Source organism: Acanthopagrus latus, chromosome 8, assembly GCF_904848185.1.
Source record: "Acanthopagrus latus isolate v.2019 chromosome 8, fAcaLat1.1, whole genome shotgun sequence".
Classification (NCBI taxonomy): Eukaryota; Metazoa; Chordata; class Actinopteri; order Spariformes; family Sparidae; genus Acanthopagrus; species Acanthopagrus latus.
In genome coordinates this window covers 8,730,463-8,747,739 of record NC_051046.1, presented here as the reverse complement: position 1 = coordinate 8,747,739, position 17,277 = coordinate 8,730,463, and the positions used below count along the sequence as shown (strand labels likewise).

At 43.4% G+C, this 17,277-nt stretch overlaps 1 protein-coding gene and 1 long non-coding RNA gene across 4 annotated transcripts in view; one reads left to right on the top strand and one right to left on the bottom strand.

The window, feature by feature from the left end:
• The first annotated feature begins 7,746 nt into the window (after nt 1-7,746).
• LOC119024802 lies at nt 7,747-16,421 on the top strand. Its single transcript, XR_005076606.1, has 2 exons — nt 7,747-8,188; nt 10,207-16,421. It is a non-coding gene; the product is annotated as an uncharacterized LOC119024802 (long non-coding RNA).
• A 79-nt stretch (nt 16,422-16,500) lies between these two features.
• The window catches only part of mctp2a (multiple C2 domains, transmembrane 2a), a 34,682-nt gene continuing 33,905 nt past the window's right edge, over nt 16,501-17,277 (bottom strand). For all 3 annotated transcript variants that reach the window (XM_037107915.1, XM_037107916.1, XM_037107917.1), the window contains exon 22: nt 16,501-16,899. In XM_037107915.1, coding sequence (XP_036963810.1) covers nt 16,840-16,899 — 60 coding nt within the window. In that variant the 3' untranslated portion in view covers nt 16,501-16,839. The remainder of the gene's footprint in view (nt 16,900-17,277) is intronic.

Genomic DNA, 17,277 nt, shown 5'->3' with positions numbered 1-17,277 from the left:
TGCTGGTAACTCTGCCTTAGCCTCTCCCTCTGGCTCTCGGCCAAATGGACTATTTATGGCGCACCTATCTTACGACGAGCCTGCCGCACGGAGTTCAATGGCTGGGTTCATTAACAGTGCTTTACCCGGCTACTTCTAATTTGCATGCACTGACACCTTGCTTTTAATATGGATGTGAAGGTTAGTGGTAGGCCAGGACTCTGCCGAGACTACCATTGGTCTAAATATTGTTTCTTCCAGCTCCTCGTCCCCCCACTGTCACTAACGCCGCCACATTTTCTCTCTGATTCAATTATACCCTCGCTTTTTTTTTTTTTTTTTCCTCCATGCTTTGTTCCACTGCTGGCATTCGTCATGTATGTTAGCATACATGATGTTAGCATACCCCACTGCTACACTGAATAAAAGCTTTGATTCACATGAGTAATGACCATTACACATGCAGGTTAATATAAGACTGAGCAGCAAAATACCCCAGTATTGAGTATCATAGGGATGAGTATTAGTACTTTCGCAAAATATTAACAGAGTGAAATTTTTGATAAACACCATTAATGTGAATATAATGACTATAAGAAAAAAAGGCAGAACAGTATGGTATGTAAAGAAAGTGACATCACTTTACTGTAATGCTGCTTTTAAATGTGCACTATGTAGTTTTTAAGGAAGAAAGAGAGAAAAAAAACTCACTTATTGATTTTTATGACTGAATAAACAAAAAAAAGGAAACTCAATTTCATCCTGTTTTACGTTTTCCTGTTTGTGTTAGTAGGACCCCCTTCTAAGTAACTTCATCTCTGGCATCACATCATCACACAGTGTTCTGGGGAGCTTCTTCCCTTTGAGAATGGCTTGTTTGGATGGAAACATATGAAATAATTATTTCTAAAGTTGCATTATTACCTTAATAATATTGGAAATATTAACTGCCCGAGTTAAATTTTTGCCTGAAACTACAAAATGCACATTTGAAACAAGGAAAAATAACACTTGTGCCATGTTGTGATATAATGATAACCAACATCTTTGGTTATCATAATATATATCAAATCTTTTTTGGTTATAAAAAGATTTGAGATATATATTTGTGTATCATGATAACAATATAGTCTGAGTTAAAACAAAAACAAAAAAATTTAAGCCATTTGATAAAATGAATACAAAAAACACTATAGTTGAAATGCTCATACTAAATGGAACAAGCTCATTGAAGAAGAAAGGGGAAGAATGAGAGTGTTAAAATCACTTTAAATATCAGAATTGTGATTATTTCTGTTAATACAAAGGTTTCTGTAGGTCTTTGTCTGAGTAGCATGGGTGTGGTCCTCCACCAGGAGTATACCTCTAGACTTTTTAAAAACAAACTTTCTTTGTCCACGAAAAAAAAGAGGAAAAAAAACGCCTCTGCCCTCTCTTTTGTGTATTTTAACAGTTGGCCTGTGATTCTGACAGCTCTACCTGCTGTAATGGTTGCCTCTAGGAGGTGTGAAACAAGGTCTTAACACTTGGCTTTTCACTATGAATGTGTGGTTTCTTTCTGTGCTCACAGTTAAAGTTACAATTGGACCATAAAGCGTTTTTTCCCCAACAGACTGTAAAGAAATGGATGGGAGGCAGCTGAGAAATGAACATGTGAGTATCTGTTTCTGTCTAATTAAATCCACAGAACAGCCTCAAGCCTTCCTCTGCCAAGACTGGATCCAGACAACTTGCAGCCACTGTTGGCCGCCTTGTGTGGTAGCACACTGCCACCTATTGTTCGAAGTCCTCATGTCGGGCTCTGAAACCTTTGTCTGCCGCCTCTCTTGATTGCTGAAAAGACAAGTTAGCTGGTAACAGATAACTGATGATAGTGACATCAGTCATGTGCCGGGATAAAACACTCTTTTAAGATCACATATCTCTTTTGAAGGCTTCTTTATTACTATTTGTACAACACATAGGCTACCTCTAATGGCACAAATCATCTGAGCAGGAGAGTAATGTAACCCCGGCTCTTATGTGTTATCATTGTGAAATGTGTTTTCTTAGTGTGGGATTCTGCAAAGGCCCATTTGTTGTTGTTGCTCTTGAGAACAAAGCAAAAGAAGAAGTGGCAGCTGGAGGAGCAATTTTTGTCCATCAAGGGCTATTGAGAGTTCAATTATTTATCTTGTGAAGTGTTCCAAGGATGTGGTCAGCTCATCAGGGTTATAATGCACGGAGTGAGAGGACATGTGCATGGAGCACAGGGAGGAGGATGTTGTTGTAGTCTGAAAAAAAGTCAGCTAAAGCTTGTTTCCAGATACGAGCACTCCCACGCTCCCTGCAGCTGATGAGGAAGTCTTTAGGAGCGGACACTGTTCGCTTCTTTGCCGGTGAGGAGGACAAAAAAAAAAAAACTGACAGTGTTCGACACGAAACAAAACTTTAAGGCCGACGAGAAGAGAATGGAGAGATTTGCTTCATTGCACTTTTAATATTTTTTTATTTATTGTAACTGCGTAATGTGAATCTCAAGGTCAAGCCTGCTGGCCACTTGCACGCAGCAACAGACGGTTTGTCCTTTGGAAAAAGAAATCTGTGGGAGTCTTAATGACATTATATGGATACACTATATAAAGTGTGTGGAGTTCATGTTGTTGTTCATTCAGCAGTATAATTCTTTTCATCTTTTAAAAAAACTTCAGGCATCATTTGAATGCAATAAAAAGTCTTTCACTGACAAAATTCTTATATCTAAATTCTTAAATAACCAATAAAAGAGCATGTTTGTTCGGGAAAGAACATTTCAGCGGACACTGAATCAGTTCACAGAAAATGATTTTGTAAACTACACTGTGATGATAAAATGGATGATCGTGGACTGGTCTGGAATTGTTTACTTTTTGCTGAATAGGTAAATTAGATCCTGTAATATATATATGTGGATTCAAATCATCTTCTGAAGTTTATTAACACCACTATATTTCCTTGTTTTTCTCACCATTAAAGGTGCAGTATGTAGTTTTTGATAAGAAACGCATAATCTACAAATTTTAATGTTTACAATAATAATGAGATAGTAATACAAACTCAGAAACATTTACTTTTTCCATAACTGAATGAATAAGGCAACCCTCAGAGGAAAATTAGGTACCCAGAACACTGTTGAACACTGAAGCTAGAAAAGGTGGCAGGGTCTGCCAAATATAAAGTAAAACAGTATAAAACTGTGTTGTACTTTAAGTTGATTTTTTTTGTTTGTTTCAATCATCAAAACCAAAACAGTTTTATTATTTAGCTTGCTTGAGCTTGAAAATCAATGAAAAGAAATGTCTTCCCAAAAGAAAAGTAGTGCACCTTTAAGTCAGTTAAAGTTTTAAAGGTTTAAGGAAAGAAGATGACATAATCTGGATAGAATGTAAACCATTTCTTTGCATGATTCTGGGCAATATAAATAAAACCCACTTGCCTTGATGTGGAATGGCACCAAAGCTTATGTTTACTAGCTCAACATCCTGCATTGTACACTGTTTACACTGACAGAAACGCAGCCCTATAGTGTTACAATAAGGACATATTAATGGAATAAACTGAACAGTGTCTGATTCTGTTTTCTGACACACTTTCTAGTTCAATGAAAAGTGAACAAATGAACGTTTGTGGATGGGACGCAGCCCCAAGAGGCTAGATCATCCCTACACACTCCATCACCAGAGTGTTAAAACCAACCGACAAACGTTTAATGTCTTTGAAAGACTTGATCTGTCCGGCAGGACCAAAAGCGAATATCCATTTCTATCCTTGGACTCGAGCTACTGTCTGCAAAGTATTTATTCAGATATGATGAGAGTGGCAGGAGAACTGCTGCACTGATCAAAGGAGGATTTATCATCCGCGCTTAAAGCCAAGGAACCTTCGGCCATATTTTATCTGGCAAAGATACATAACAACAGTTAATGGAGAAAGGTTGGCAGGGGAAAACAGAATTTGCATTATGTCCATAAAGAACATCAAAGTCCTGGATGACATCATTGACGGTTTTTGGTCCATGTTGCTGTGTAGAAAAGCAAAGTCAGTAATAATTTTATATCACGAGAGGCATGACATACATTATTTGTGGCCAGTGTCCATTTGTGGTATATTTTCCGTATTCGGTCGCAGACTCAATTATGCATCAGACCTCCTGACCCATAACTTGTGTCCAATGTCCAAATCTGACGTTACCCAAACGTGTCTGAAAAAACACAGAGCTCAACTGAGATCCAGTGAATTTCAAGCGATTGTTAAAACAGCGCCCGAGGCGAAACCCATCACTAGTTTATCTACCAAAAAATGGATCACTTTCAGAATTCCCGCTAATGTCCATCCATTTCTCCCAGTCAAATGGACTCTAGAGAAGTGACTGATTTTACACTGAACTCAATAATCCAGAGCCTGTGCAGCTTAAGTCATGGAGCTCCACTGTGCCTATGTTAACACCATTAAATCACCTCAAATGTCTACATGATTCAATCTTTTTCCACAGTGGACGACAACTGAATTGAATTTCCCCAAAGTGGCTGTCCATTTCCTGTCTGCATGTGACGAGTGGCTATGGTTGCTGGGGAATTCAGACCCACTCTCCCATTCACTTAATTCCCATATCACATTTAGCACAAAGCGAATGGATGCCCATTCTTCAAAAATGTAAAAAAAAATAAAATAAAAAAAAAAGGAAAAATATCTAAAAATGTTACATGAGAATTAAACAAAAACTCCCATTTTCCCCTGATTTTGAACTTCAATTCACTTGTTATCCTATATGTTTGGAAACATGTATGTATTTTCAGCAGTCTGCAACATGTTTTGGACAGACATGGTTATTCTGGTTTGTTTTTTTTTCTGTGCAAGGATATCTTTTCTATGTCTCAACAGAAGCCCATATTCAGTGCCTGCATTTTGGCATTGCAGCCAGATGAGGCCCTGGCCTTGGACGAGCCTGTCAGTGGCACTCTATAGCACAGCGGCTCTTAGTGGCCGTGACTCCATGACCTGCTTTCCCGCTTCGTTGTGAATAGCTGCTGGCACCTCTCTCCAGCCTGTCTACTAGATGAGGAGCAAGTTTAAAGAGATACAGGGTTTTTTTTTTTTTTCCAACCATTATGTTTTTGCCTTGATTATGTTATTATACTTTATGCTATGTCTGCGTGGTTCCGCACAGTTTGACAATGCCCTCCAGGTCAGGTATAAGAATAACTAAAAAGGAGTCTCCTTCTGTGTTCCTCAAACTATCTTTTGTATAGTTGGATTATACTCCAAGCACATGCTCAGCAGGAATTTACGAAGCACAGAGAAAAACACGAGAATGGTGTTTGGCTTCGGATGAGTACAGCCACGGAGTTTGTTTGGCGCTTCCCAGTTAGCAACCTTTGTAGCAGTAGCGCATAAAAGAAAATAAAACACATTGTACTGCACTGTGACATCGATATTCCCCGTAGCTTTTGTCAAAACTTTTGTTGCTCTGTTTTTATTTCCCATGTAACAGTTCCACTTCTAAAGTATGGGCACTCTAATCAATTGGAGGATAAAACCTTCCACCACAAGTGCAGCTGTAGTCAATCTGAGACGGGCGACGTGCACGTAGGCTTGGGAATGCTGATTCCCTCCGACAGACTGGGCCTGTTTGCAACCTGCTTAATCCCGAGCATTTTAAAAACTGTGTTTGGAATAAACGGACTGAGGGGAATAGAGCACCTAAGAGCTGGAGAAATGGAGAGCTCTGCGGGGCTTGATTGGCAGGCCTTGTCAGTAAGTCTCTTCCAGTAAGAGGCACCTGCCTCAGCCCAAGTGGGATCCCTCGCTCCAAAGTGAAGCACAAAGGCATTGTCTTAATTATCCCCCCTCCCCAACCCCCTCACCACATCTCAACAAGAGGAGGGAAAAAAAAAAAAAAAACACAATTAACGGTAAGCGTTTAGGGGAGAGAGATTATTTACTGGGGCCCATCCAGTGGAGACAGACGCTCAGTGGTCCTGAGAGACAAGCATGTCCATCAGATTGGGGAAGCCAAGCAATCCAATTAAAGTAGAGATCTTTCAGGCGGTCAGTGCTAACCGATGGTGTTCATCATCCGACACTGCTTTAATAATTATTTTTATTGAAAGGGGAAAACACCTGTTTTCAGTGTGGAATATACAAGAGCAATTGTTTTTTAAGATGAACAGATGAATGCCAATCATAAAATGGTCAAAAACGCATTGATGAGAGTTGATTAGCTGTATATTTACAGCAGGCATGAAGTCTCACAGACTGGACTCAGTGAAGTACTCAGATCTTTCACTTGAAGCTGCTTCAAGGAACGTTTAACCGGTAATGAATCCATCTTAACCTAAATCTGATGCCTGTATATGACTTAATACAAGACCATGAGCCAGAGGACTGCCTATTTCTGTATAGTTGTACTTATACTTAAAGAGACATGGTCTAACACACCGTGACACAGAGTAAGACCCCCCCCAAGACAGCTAGTTTTTTGACTGCTAGCTTATGTAGTTTTAGCAACCTCAGAAAAGACCACATGATAACAGTACGCTACAGTCTATGACTCTAACCAAGAAACCACCATCAGAAAACCACTCACAGCCACAAATAATGCTCAGAACAGCACCAAACTTCAGCAACAGTACAAATAGGGTCCCAGCACATAGTTTGAGGCATCAAATATCAGCTAGCTTAGCTGGATTTCTACTGAAAAGAACACAAAATACACAACTCACCACTTTCCTGCAGCAGCTCACTCATTGTGGGGAAGCCCTGACGAGTCGATTACCAAGTGCAGTAGAGTTCTGGAGCTCAAGGATGAATTGAGCATTTCTAACTGCACTCGGTAATCGACTCGTCAGAGCTTCCCCACAACAAGCAAGCTGCTTGAGCTGCTTCAATAGAAATCTGGCAAAGCTAGCAGATGTTTGATGCCTCAAATTATGTGCTGGGACCCTATTCGTACTGTTGGTGAAGTTTGGTGTTGTTCTGAGCATTATTCATGGCTATGAGTGGCTTTTTGATGGCGTTTTCTTGGTTGGAGGCAAAGATTGCAGTGTATTGCTGTGGTGCAGTGTTTTCTGAGGTTGCTAAAACTACATAAACTAGCTGTTGGAAAACTTGATCTCTCGGGGGGGGATGTTAGACCATAGATTAAACTTACCCCGGAATATCCCCTCAACTTGTGGAGTGTCCATTCAAAGCATGCTGTTCAGTACAGATTAAACATGTTTGATATTTACGATAAACAACAAGACCAACAAAGCTAGATCTTGAGGCTAACATTAGCTTGCATAGTACTGTTGGATGAACTACCTACTACCTCCACTTCTTGCTGAAGAATACAAAACCTGTCCACACCTGTCCAGCCTCATTGATACCTTCTGCTTTTGTCTTTTTTACTAGAGCAGGTTGTATCACCACGCTAATCTATGTTTTGTTTACATCTGCTTACCCAAAGTCAGCCATGTCAGCTGCACAACACAGTGTCTGATGTTTTGTTTTTTTTGTTTTTTTTTTTCAAAATTCCCTAATATAGAATGTTAGCTGGCTAGTGATAGCAGTGTTGAAGTTTAATAGCTAGCCTTGGCAACATTAGCTAGTACAAAAAACTGGCAACTGTGCAGTGGAACGCAGGAGATGGAATGCAACTGTAAGCGGATAAATGTTATCAAAAACACCTTTACAGTAGCTACAGTGCTCGAGTAAACACATTCACATTCCACCACTGAGTCTGTAGGTGTGTACTGTAGGTATCACCAGTTGTCAGCCCTCCACGTGGAGGTCTGACCACTCTGCGATGAACAAGGCTATTCTTATTAAGACAACAAAAGGCAAGTGAGGATGTGACAGGAGGAAGATTCCAGTGCTCTCTACAGTGTGCAGACTTCACTACAGACCCTCCAGGCTGAGGCAAAAAAAAAAAAAAAAAAAAGATCGCTGCGATTCAAAGAACAGGACTCTACTTTGAGAGAGGCCAACCAAATGAGAATCTGGGCCTTGGGTCCCCCTTGGGTCAGCTAGCAGGTGGGAATGAGATGAAGCAGAGCGGGAACAAGGAGGAAAAAAAAGAAGAAGAAAAAAAAGAAACAGGATGGCAGAGTGAGAACGTCACATCTGGGCTGAATTAGGAAAGTAATACGGCGGGCCCAGAAAAAGTGTTTGAGGATCTGGGAGGCAGATCTCCTTTCCTTAGGAACAGCAGGTTAGTGTGTCAGCGGGGAGTCCAGATGAGAATGATTAGAGCTGGCCTTTGAGGAGCAGGTGCCTCCTCTACCTCTGCTGCTTAGCACCGAATGGACCGTCATTAATCTTACAATGTCATAAGGCATTTAAGCAGATGATACTTTATGAGCTTGTCAAATTCCACCTTGTATGTGGTTTGTTTCAAAAGTGGAATTTTCTTGCACGGGGAGCATTGAAGTCGCGCCGTGACGGAAGAAGAGAAGCAAACTGGGGGCCTCTTAATAACTCCGAATGGATTACCTCACCGCGCGTTACATCACTTTTACGTTGCGGACACATTATTTGACAATATCGTAGTATAGTATAAGCAGATTTAGCATCGCCCGAACAGTCGCTGCCAAACTATTAAAAATGGAGACACATCCGCTGGCAAAATCCCGCAAGAGGCCAAGAGAAACAACAGTGTCTCCCTAACAGTCTCATAATTTCCCCCATGGCTCTATCATACTCACTGTCTCTCTCCGCTCCCCGGCCCAGCCTGCTCTGCATGGCGAGGACGGACGCGTTTGAGAATCGATTCACCGCTACATTAGGTAATCTGGTAATCATTTACACCAACTGTTTTTGGATAAAACAGAGGCATATTAAACAGGCATTAATGTCACTACGAGGAGAGGGGAGAGCTTTGGGTGCGATGCGAGCGCCGCAAGACTCGGACGGCCTGCATTGGGGTTTTTTTTGTTACGCTCTCGGTTTCCCCTCCTCGAGCGGTACAGTGAAGTGGAAGATCTCCCGTTTTTTTTCTTTTTTTTTTTTTTCACACCACCATTTCCACCCCATTTCTTTTTGCATCTCGCCGTTGTCTCCTAACTCAGAAAAAAAAAATAAAAAAAACAATTCAGTCAGTCATGAGGCTCCCACCCCAAAAGAGCGGAGCGGTGCATCTGCTCGCAGGCGAGTGGGAAGAGCAGCTGTGGACGCAGACCACTGCATGAGAACCACAGTGTAGGTGTTTGTCAACATAAAAGGCTCTAGACAGACACTGATACTCTCTCACAATTTTTAGAACGGCACTGGAGCACTGCTTTGTTATTCAGTCCACCACGTGATTGCATGCATTTTCCCCCTACATTCGGCTCCACTTAAGCATTGTGATACCGATACAAGTAGTGATGCAGGGGGGGGACAGATTATGGGGCTTTCATCGTCTGACGAGTTCTCCACCAAAAAAATTCTGCTCGCTGCTCGAAAAAAAAGGGGATGTTAAAACGCACCTTTCTGCATCGCGCCTGGAACCTGAAGTGCTTTAATAAGAATTGTATGGTCTGTAGCTGTGAGCTATCTTAAACCTTAAAACCTCGGACAAAGAAGGGGAGATGGAAAAGAAAATCTAAGCCAAAGGCAGTCTAGTTTGAGCGGCTTTCTAGACTTCGCCTCGAGTGCATTGTGTGGATTTTAGGGGTGCAAAAGAATGAAAATGTGTTACTCTCACCTGACAGTGGGTTTGTGCTTAAAAACAAAAAAAAAAAAGGGGGGGGGGGGGGGGTTGCATTCTTCGAGGATGTTTCGAGTGAGAAGAGGTTGGAGATTGCTGTTTTTCGCTCTGTGAGAAACAAAGTGGCGTCTGCGGAGACAGGAAATCAACATTTAAATGTTGGGAGGTTAGAGGAATGTTTGCATAATTTACAAACATGAATGAGGGGAACTTTTAAAAAAGAAACAAAATGCATCTATAGTACGACAGCTGAAAGATTTGGATCGCACAACAACGTAGAAACTCAACGGATATTCACATCTCTTTTGGTAGCTCTTGAGAACTTTTGCTTCAGCCACTCCAAAACTTCGGCCTGAGCGAAGCGCTTTTTTTCCTCATCCTCTCGCGTAGGTTTAGGGGATGGAGGTGTGGGTGGCGGCGGATCAGTAATGATTTACAAATAATAAGTAGAGGAATGAACAAATCAATAAATCAGTAGATCTCTGGATATTTGTGAGGCAAGCTTATTTCTTTATTTATCCGGCTGCTTTATTTGTTTTCAGCTCTCCAAGGCAGGAGCAGGAATCCCAAATTATCCAGGGGGTTAGGGGGCGCAGTGCCCCTGAGCCCCGAGCCCCATAGCGGAGGTAACGTATTCAATGGCCTGGGGCGAGTGGAGGAGAGGAGCGGCCCTGCTGCATACTGATGGCAGGGAGAGAAGCCAGTAATTGGAGCTGCAGAGGAGAGGGGAGAGGAGGGCAAGCACTGGGAGATGATGGCTTTGTTTTCTCTCTTCCTGTCTGTGCCGCTCAAAACTCCTCCCCCCGCAGACCTCTCTCTCCCTCACACTCACTAAGTAGAGATATGGAGAAATTGAATAGAGATACTTGCTAATTGGTCTCTTGCTGCTTGCTTAAAGGACCATAGACATTCTTTTTCATTTGCCTATTGAAACTAATAAACTATGTCTGTCTGCGTTTGTAACGCCTGTGTGAGTGTGGTAAATCAAGGATTACATGAAGCACTGTGTGGCTCTGATGGAGAAAAAGGAAGAAGGTGTGAAGGACTGTTATTACAGCGGGTTTTAAGAATGGTCGTGGTCGAATCTGCTCACTTAAATGAGCATGTCCTTTAACAAAGCCACGCGCATAATACCATACCATAGAGCTCGACTGGATCATTCGCCGCTTTATTTCTCTTGGCGTGAAACGTATGTGTTATGTCCACGGAAGCCAATTTAAAACCAGTGCCGGCTAATATGAAGTAAATTGGTCAATACTATTTTAATCAGAGCACATCATGGTTAATTAGGAAAATTACTTTGACAAACGGTTTTGAAGCTGGTGCGCGAGCTCAAGCCAACTCTGCAATCAGGCTCATTCCTCACGGTGGTGCTCCCTCACGTGGGGTAAGGAACGCTGGGAGAGGGCCGTTGCATACATTACACACCATCACCATCACCATCAAACCAGCCAGGAGAAAGAGGAGGTGTGGAGATGAATCCGTCGCCTAAATACTTCCAAAACTGGCACATTATCCACACGACGTCCTCTGTTGACACAGTTAAATGGTATGAAACATACTGGATGCAAGATGCAAGAAAAGGAGCTCGCGGTGGCGTGTTTCAAGCCATCGCCGTCGGCCGGTCTGCCCTTAACAGGTTGCAGCCCCGCAGGTCACGAGAAGGACATAAGCAAGTGGAGCTTTCATTTCCTGTCAAAGAGGAGCGGAGAGATGCTTTCCGAGGCATCAGTCGCGGGCTAATTGGGCCCCGGTGGGTGACACTGCAGTATCATAAATAAAACAAACACAGTTGTGGTGTTTCTGCCACTGGACTCTTTAAACCTTCATCACAGAGCAAGCGGTTCCGATGAAACACCCAGCCTAATTACTGTGGTACGGGGCTGTTATCTGTTCTGCCTCGCCGTAATTGATCCTCTTTTTTTTCCGCGCGCATTTATGTTTTTAATCAGAAATGAGAGCATGCAATGCCTGAGAGCTTCAAGACCTTGTAGGAGCCGATAATTAGCCGCTCTGGTTAATGGGCCTAACCGTGCTCGCGTGCTACATGACTCTCCGGTGTCATAACGTGGCAGAGCTTGGAGGAGACGGTGCTCAGGGGTGATACACATGTGATTAGTCTCCTCACTTCACCACAGCCCTCTTCACACCTTAGCTCTGCAGTCAGCGGCACCGCATGCCTCTGGTGGAGAAAATTACATATCCTGAACTGCACTCGCTAATCAAATCGGCGCCGCGTGAACCCCTGACTGATCCGTGACCAGTGCTAAGGTTTAATCTGTGTTTTAATTCTCTTGAAAGGGAAGGGAAATACTGAGACACGCAAGTAGTGTCTGCGGAGTGAGACTTCAAGTGTAGCAGATGAAAGTAGTGTGGCCTCTTTAATACGCGCTGCATTTGTGTGTTTGTATAGCCGCATGTATGCTAATTTGGATAAATATACAACTTGCCCTTGGCCGTGAATTGTAAATCAGGCTAATAATAATACACTTACAGTCTGCTGCTTCTTTTAAATTCACACTGGATCAAAATACATCAGCTCCCCCCGATTGTCATGTTGCGCATTCCTCATTCTGCTGGGTTTGCAGGAGATTTCACTTTGTTATTCAGCCAGTGGCTCCTTCCTTGGGACCATATATCCATATTCATTCAGAACCTATAGAATGTGTCAAATAGAGGTGTCCTAATTGTGTCCTTGATGAAAGGCTATTAATATTGAACACTTTCACATTCACCCATGTGCCAGCGCGGAGGAAAATGTGTTTTCCCCTTCTTCCAGCGAGACAAAAAGCAGATCTGTTCATATCTCTAATGATACCTGATTCCCCGGGGGTTAGTGGCGAGACTAGCGGTGTGGCTTTAGCAGATTCATCAAACAAAATACGGTGCTCTTTCCTCAGGAGGCTGAGAGTCACATTGCGTTATATCACTGTTAATTAGAATGAAATATGCAGTTCAATTATTCTTTGTATTGTTTCCTGACGCGTGTGCCCGTGCTAACTATAGAGCGCTGATGTAACGGCGAGTGTTAGAAAGCTAAATACTTTATTCTCCCACAGTTTACCCATTTTTCCACATAACAAAGGGAGCCCGTAACTACTCCACGCAGTTTGAAGGTTCTTGCAAGTCTCATAAGCAGTACTGTCATGATTGCGGCAGTAGCCGGCCTGATTGGCTGGGTGGCCGGGTGACTGCTCCCATGTGACATTGTTTTTGAGGCAGCCAGTAGCTGTCCTGTGGCCGGTGTCAGTACCCGGCAACCTCTGATCCGGGAACAGCAACTGTCAGGCCTGCACCTGTAACACCGAGACCTTGTGCCTCCGCGCCATCCACAACGAGGGGTTGCGCTCAGACATGCTTTGCATCTCGCCGGCACTCATTGGCCCAAGCAATACTCCCGAGACTGGGCATGATCCCAGCTGTTGTCTTCATTTTAATGCACTCTGAATAATATTAAAGCAGAATCAGTTGAATTTATTAATGCAGCTTGCCCCTTAGAGAGATGCTTTTAAAGGCCAATGATTTAATTTTAGCTCTTAAAGGCCATCCTCTATTCTTGATGCTATAAAGAATTATGGCTTTTGCCATGTGTTAACACCAGCGTGTACTCTGGGCCACAAAATGAATTATTAGTAAACTGGAGCTGCTGAAAACAGCGGCTATTAGCAGCCATTTTTCTCTCTGTTGTTATCGCGGACATATTCCCAGCCCCTATTCCCAGAGACAACATCAATCCTGGTTAGCGTGATTTATATCTTCTATCATTGGGAGAGACTAAAGCAATGTGCCGTGATGTTAGTTACAATCTAGAACAAACAGCGAAAGCAGGTTACAGCATCATTTTAAAAGCTCCCCCGTGCAGCCGGCTCAGGTAGATGCAGGCAAATAAATCGGTAAAGCTCCGTCACTTCTGTCATTGAGATTGTGTTTTCTGCTGTGTTGTCTGCTCTTTATTGGTGTCAGGGGTCTGTCTGGAGGCAGACCATAACCTCTGCACCTTTAATTTAGGCCAGTTGGGACTTGGAGCGCAGCCACTGATCTCGGTGACCTGCTTCTCAGGTGGTACAAGCAGACCGAATAACACGTGCATAAGAGCCTTAACACATGTAAGACAGCCATGAGTCGCACTTTTCTTACTTTGTCCTACTGTGCGCATTATGTCTCTCAGAGAAGAGGTCAGAGAACCTTAACGGCATTGCACATGTAACAATTACTAAGGAGGTGCTGAGAGTAGTGGCTTATTCAAATGAGGAGGTTTTTTTTGTTTTTTTTTTTTGCTGCGACGCATCTCCTTGTAAAGCAGCGCAGAACTGCAACAGAGAGAAAGGGTGCAGTGTTCTCTCTCTCTCTGCACTTGGTAGTTTGACGCCCGCTCCGGGGCTGAACATCAGAGGAGCGGCTGCTGAAAAAACAGGTTGTATGGGTCCTTGCACACAGCCTGCCTGTGGTGCTGCCTGAAGGACTGCCATGGAAACAAGGAGTGTGACAGGCTCTGGGGGGATCCGCCACAGCTGCAGGCACTTCCTTTTTGACAGCCTGATGAAGACATCACTGCCACACCATGCACAACAACAACAACTACTGGAGAGAGAGAAAAAAAAATGTGATCAGACAATGTTAACCGCTGTGTGGCTCAAATGTTCATTAGCAGGCTTGTAAAACATCCAGGGATTTTCCCCACTGCATTGGGGGACCATATTGCACAGTGACTTCCTCTGCTGAGATTCGCCGCCCTCCCAGGAGAAAATACATTGATAAATAATTCCTTAAATATCATCACACCTCTTTGAAGGGGGGGGGGCTTAAGTGTGTTTGTGCCTATGAGTGCGTGGCATGAGTGTGCACTGGCGCATGGAGACCCGAATCAACAATTGTTGAAACCCTGTCAGACTCGCCTGTATGATCCGCTGACTGTGAATGATACGGGGAACATCCAAGTCCACAACCTCGGTGCCACGGACTCAAAGATTTGACAGCTTGGAGGCAGGCAACCGTGGTCCCACGTGACCTCTCCTAATGTCACTGGCAGCATTTGCCTCAATAATATATCTGACGCATGACACAATATTATTTGAACTTAAAAATTGCTCTTTTCCAAACTTGTTTTTTTTTTATGGGTTGAATGTGGCTTTATGTGCCCACTAATTGTCGGCTCCTTACTTTTACCTATTCTGTCACAGATTTAGATGTCCTGGCGCTGCAATTTAGCTGTTTGCCGAATGGCGATTAAAAGTACCCCGAGACTATTGCTTAATTGGTTTCACCTCTTGGGGACACTTCATCGGGTCTTGCCAGTGATCTGCATGTACCCTCCACCCCTCCCCTCCCCCATCTCTGCACCCCCCCGGCACAGCCACCACCACCCCCCAGCCCCGATGGAGCCAAGAATGTAGGAGGGTTTCAGCCAGTGTGTGGGATTTAGCTCGTCAGAAGCTCAGGGTCACCTCCACACCCTCTCACTTTGAAATGGACCCCTGGTGGCAGCTCCTGGGAGAGCCCAGTGATGTCTCTATCAGCCTGTCAAAAGAGATAGCCCGGGGCTCCACCGGGTCCCCCTGAGCCAATCAAACTCTTCACAAAGCACAGATGGATGCTCTTTCACCAGCGTGCTACTGCTGAGGAGGGGGGCGCCCGGCCGTGATGCTCAGTCCCCCAATCAGTAAGAACAAACTCCCATCGGTGGGGTCCAAGCCTCAGTTCAGCCCAACTTCAGTTCTAACTATGTATATTTTAAAAGAGGACTTGCCATGTGTCTACTATCAGACAGAGAGCAGGTAAAGGAGGAAACTTTCTGTCTTTAGCCGCCTGTGATGTAGACAGTCTCATCTATTGAATCACTGCAGTATTCATATTTTGAAGGAAACTGTCACAAATGTTTTGAACAATCAGAATGGTGAAAGGTGTCAATAATTGATATTTTGAATGCAAACTTAATATGGAGGAGAAAATTGATAGAGGTCATACTACATCGCTCTACTTGAAAAAAAAAAAAAAAAAAAAAACTATTGTGGGAAGATGGAAAATGCAGCGTGTGTGTGTAGCCATTAGATAGGCCAGGTGATTTTAGTGGAAATGTAAAGCACTAAGTGCTGAGGATGGAGAGAGCACTCTATGTGAGATGAGCTCTTTCTCTCTCATCTGGACCCTGTTATTGTGAGAAGGCAACAAAGCAATGCATTAGGAAGCACACTGGAGCCACACAGCTTTGATGTGAGCTCGGTAACCAAGGCGCAGCGGTGGCCGGTGTGTGAGCTCTGTTCCAATGGCTGTGTTGTGTAATCAGATGTGTTTACTGTGTATTCAAGTAAAGAAGTGGTGTAATCCATCCTCACTAGAGTGCAGTTATTGAAAAACACCCCGGCAAAAACAAGAGCTCAAACTGATCAAGATTCTTTATTCAGGATTCTCGCAAATTCTCCATTTGACGATGCAGACACGATACTGAGCACAAATAAAACTCTGAAATTAATCAGTCTGAGATACACTGACATAGAAACTTTACTTAAAAAAATGAAGTCAGCTGAAAAATAATACACATATAAATATAGATTTGCCGCTGAGTTAAAATTAAGAGAGCTGACAGCATTATATTATGTACATTAAATCCTAACCTCTGGCCAAACATTTTAAATGTGCAACATAACAAATAATTTTGATGATTATTTACAAATCAATTGTGATTCCTATGACCACATTTATATTTAGAAATTAGAAGAAAAAAAAAACATTACCATGATTTGTTTTCCATAAACTTTAGCCTGTATCAACTTTACCTAAAGGCAAATTTCTCAGTTTCACCAAAGTCAAAAACAAAGCATTACTGTGGAGGTCTAAGGTAAGCCAAACCAATGCTTTTCATTCCTTCTCTAAATTATATCCAAAGATGAAGGCTGGGGCTCGCAGCGCTCTCTTTTCTTTACCTCCAGGCTTGTGATTGACAGCGCCATGTGCTGCCCTCCTAGCCGCTGCAGTTCACAGCCTCTGTCAGGGGGGTGGCAAACACACAAGCCAGAGAGCGGCTGGCTGCCCCTCAGCAGCAGGGGGTAGAGTTATGGTGGTACTGTGGGGTGCGTGGGGTCACAGGCTCTGCTGGCACTGGAGCACTGCTGTCAGGTGGACTGCGTCGTGCCGTATTCAAAAGGAGACCAGCTTTTCATCCAGCGTGTCCGCGGAGCTTACTTTTTCTTCCGCGGCTGGCTCTGGCTGGTGGGCGCTCTCAGAGCGCTGTACTGCACCTGTAAAAACAAACAGGAGTTTGGTCAGAGGCAGGTAATCCGAGCTCAGTGGAGCGCACGGTAATGGCTCCCCTGAGGAGAGCTGGTGCAGGGGAAAGCGAGGCGGGCTCGCCTGTAATGAATCATTTTTTAAACACAGGAGCAGAGGGGATTAATCACAGGGAGGAAGGATTTGAAGAGTCAAGGGTTCCGTACCAGTGTACGCCCCCCTCATTCTGCACCACAGTCACAATATTAGAAACAGACATCAACTGTTGAGATGACCTGCCAGGCCAGTGAGGGAGTTGCAAACTGCATAATCACTCACTTTAAGTTACGTCCCCTAAAGAAAACTTTGCTACAGCCTGAGAATAGCATAAATTACATTGTTTAAGTTAC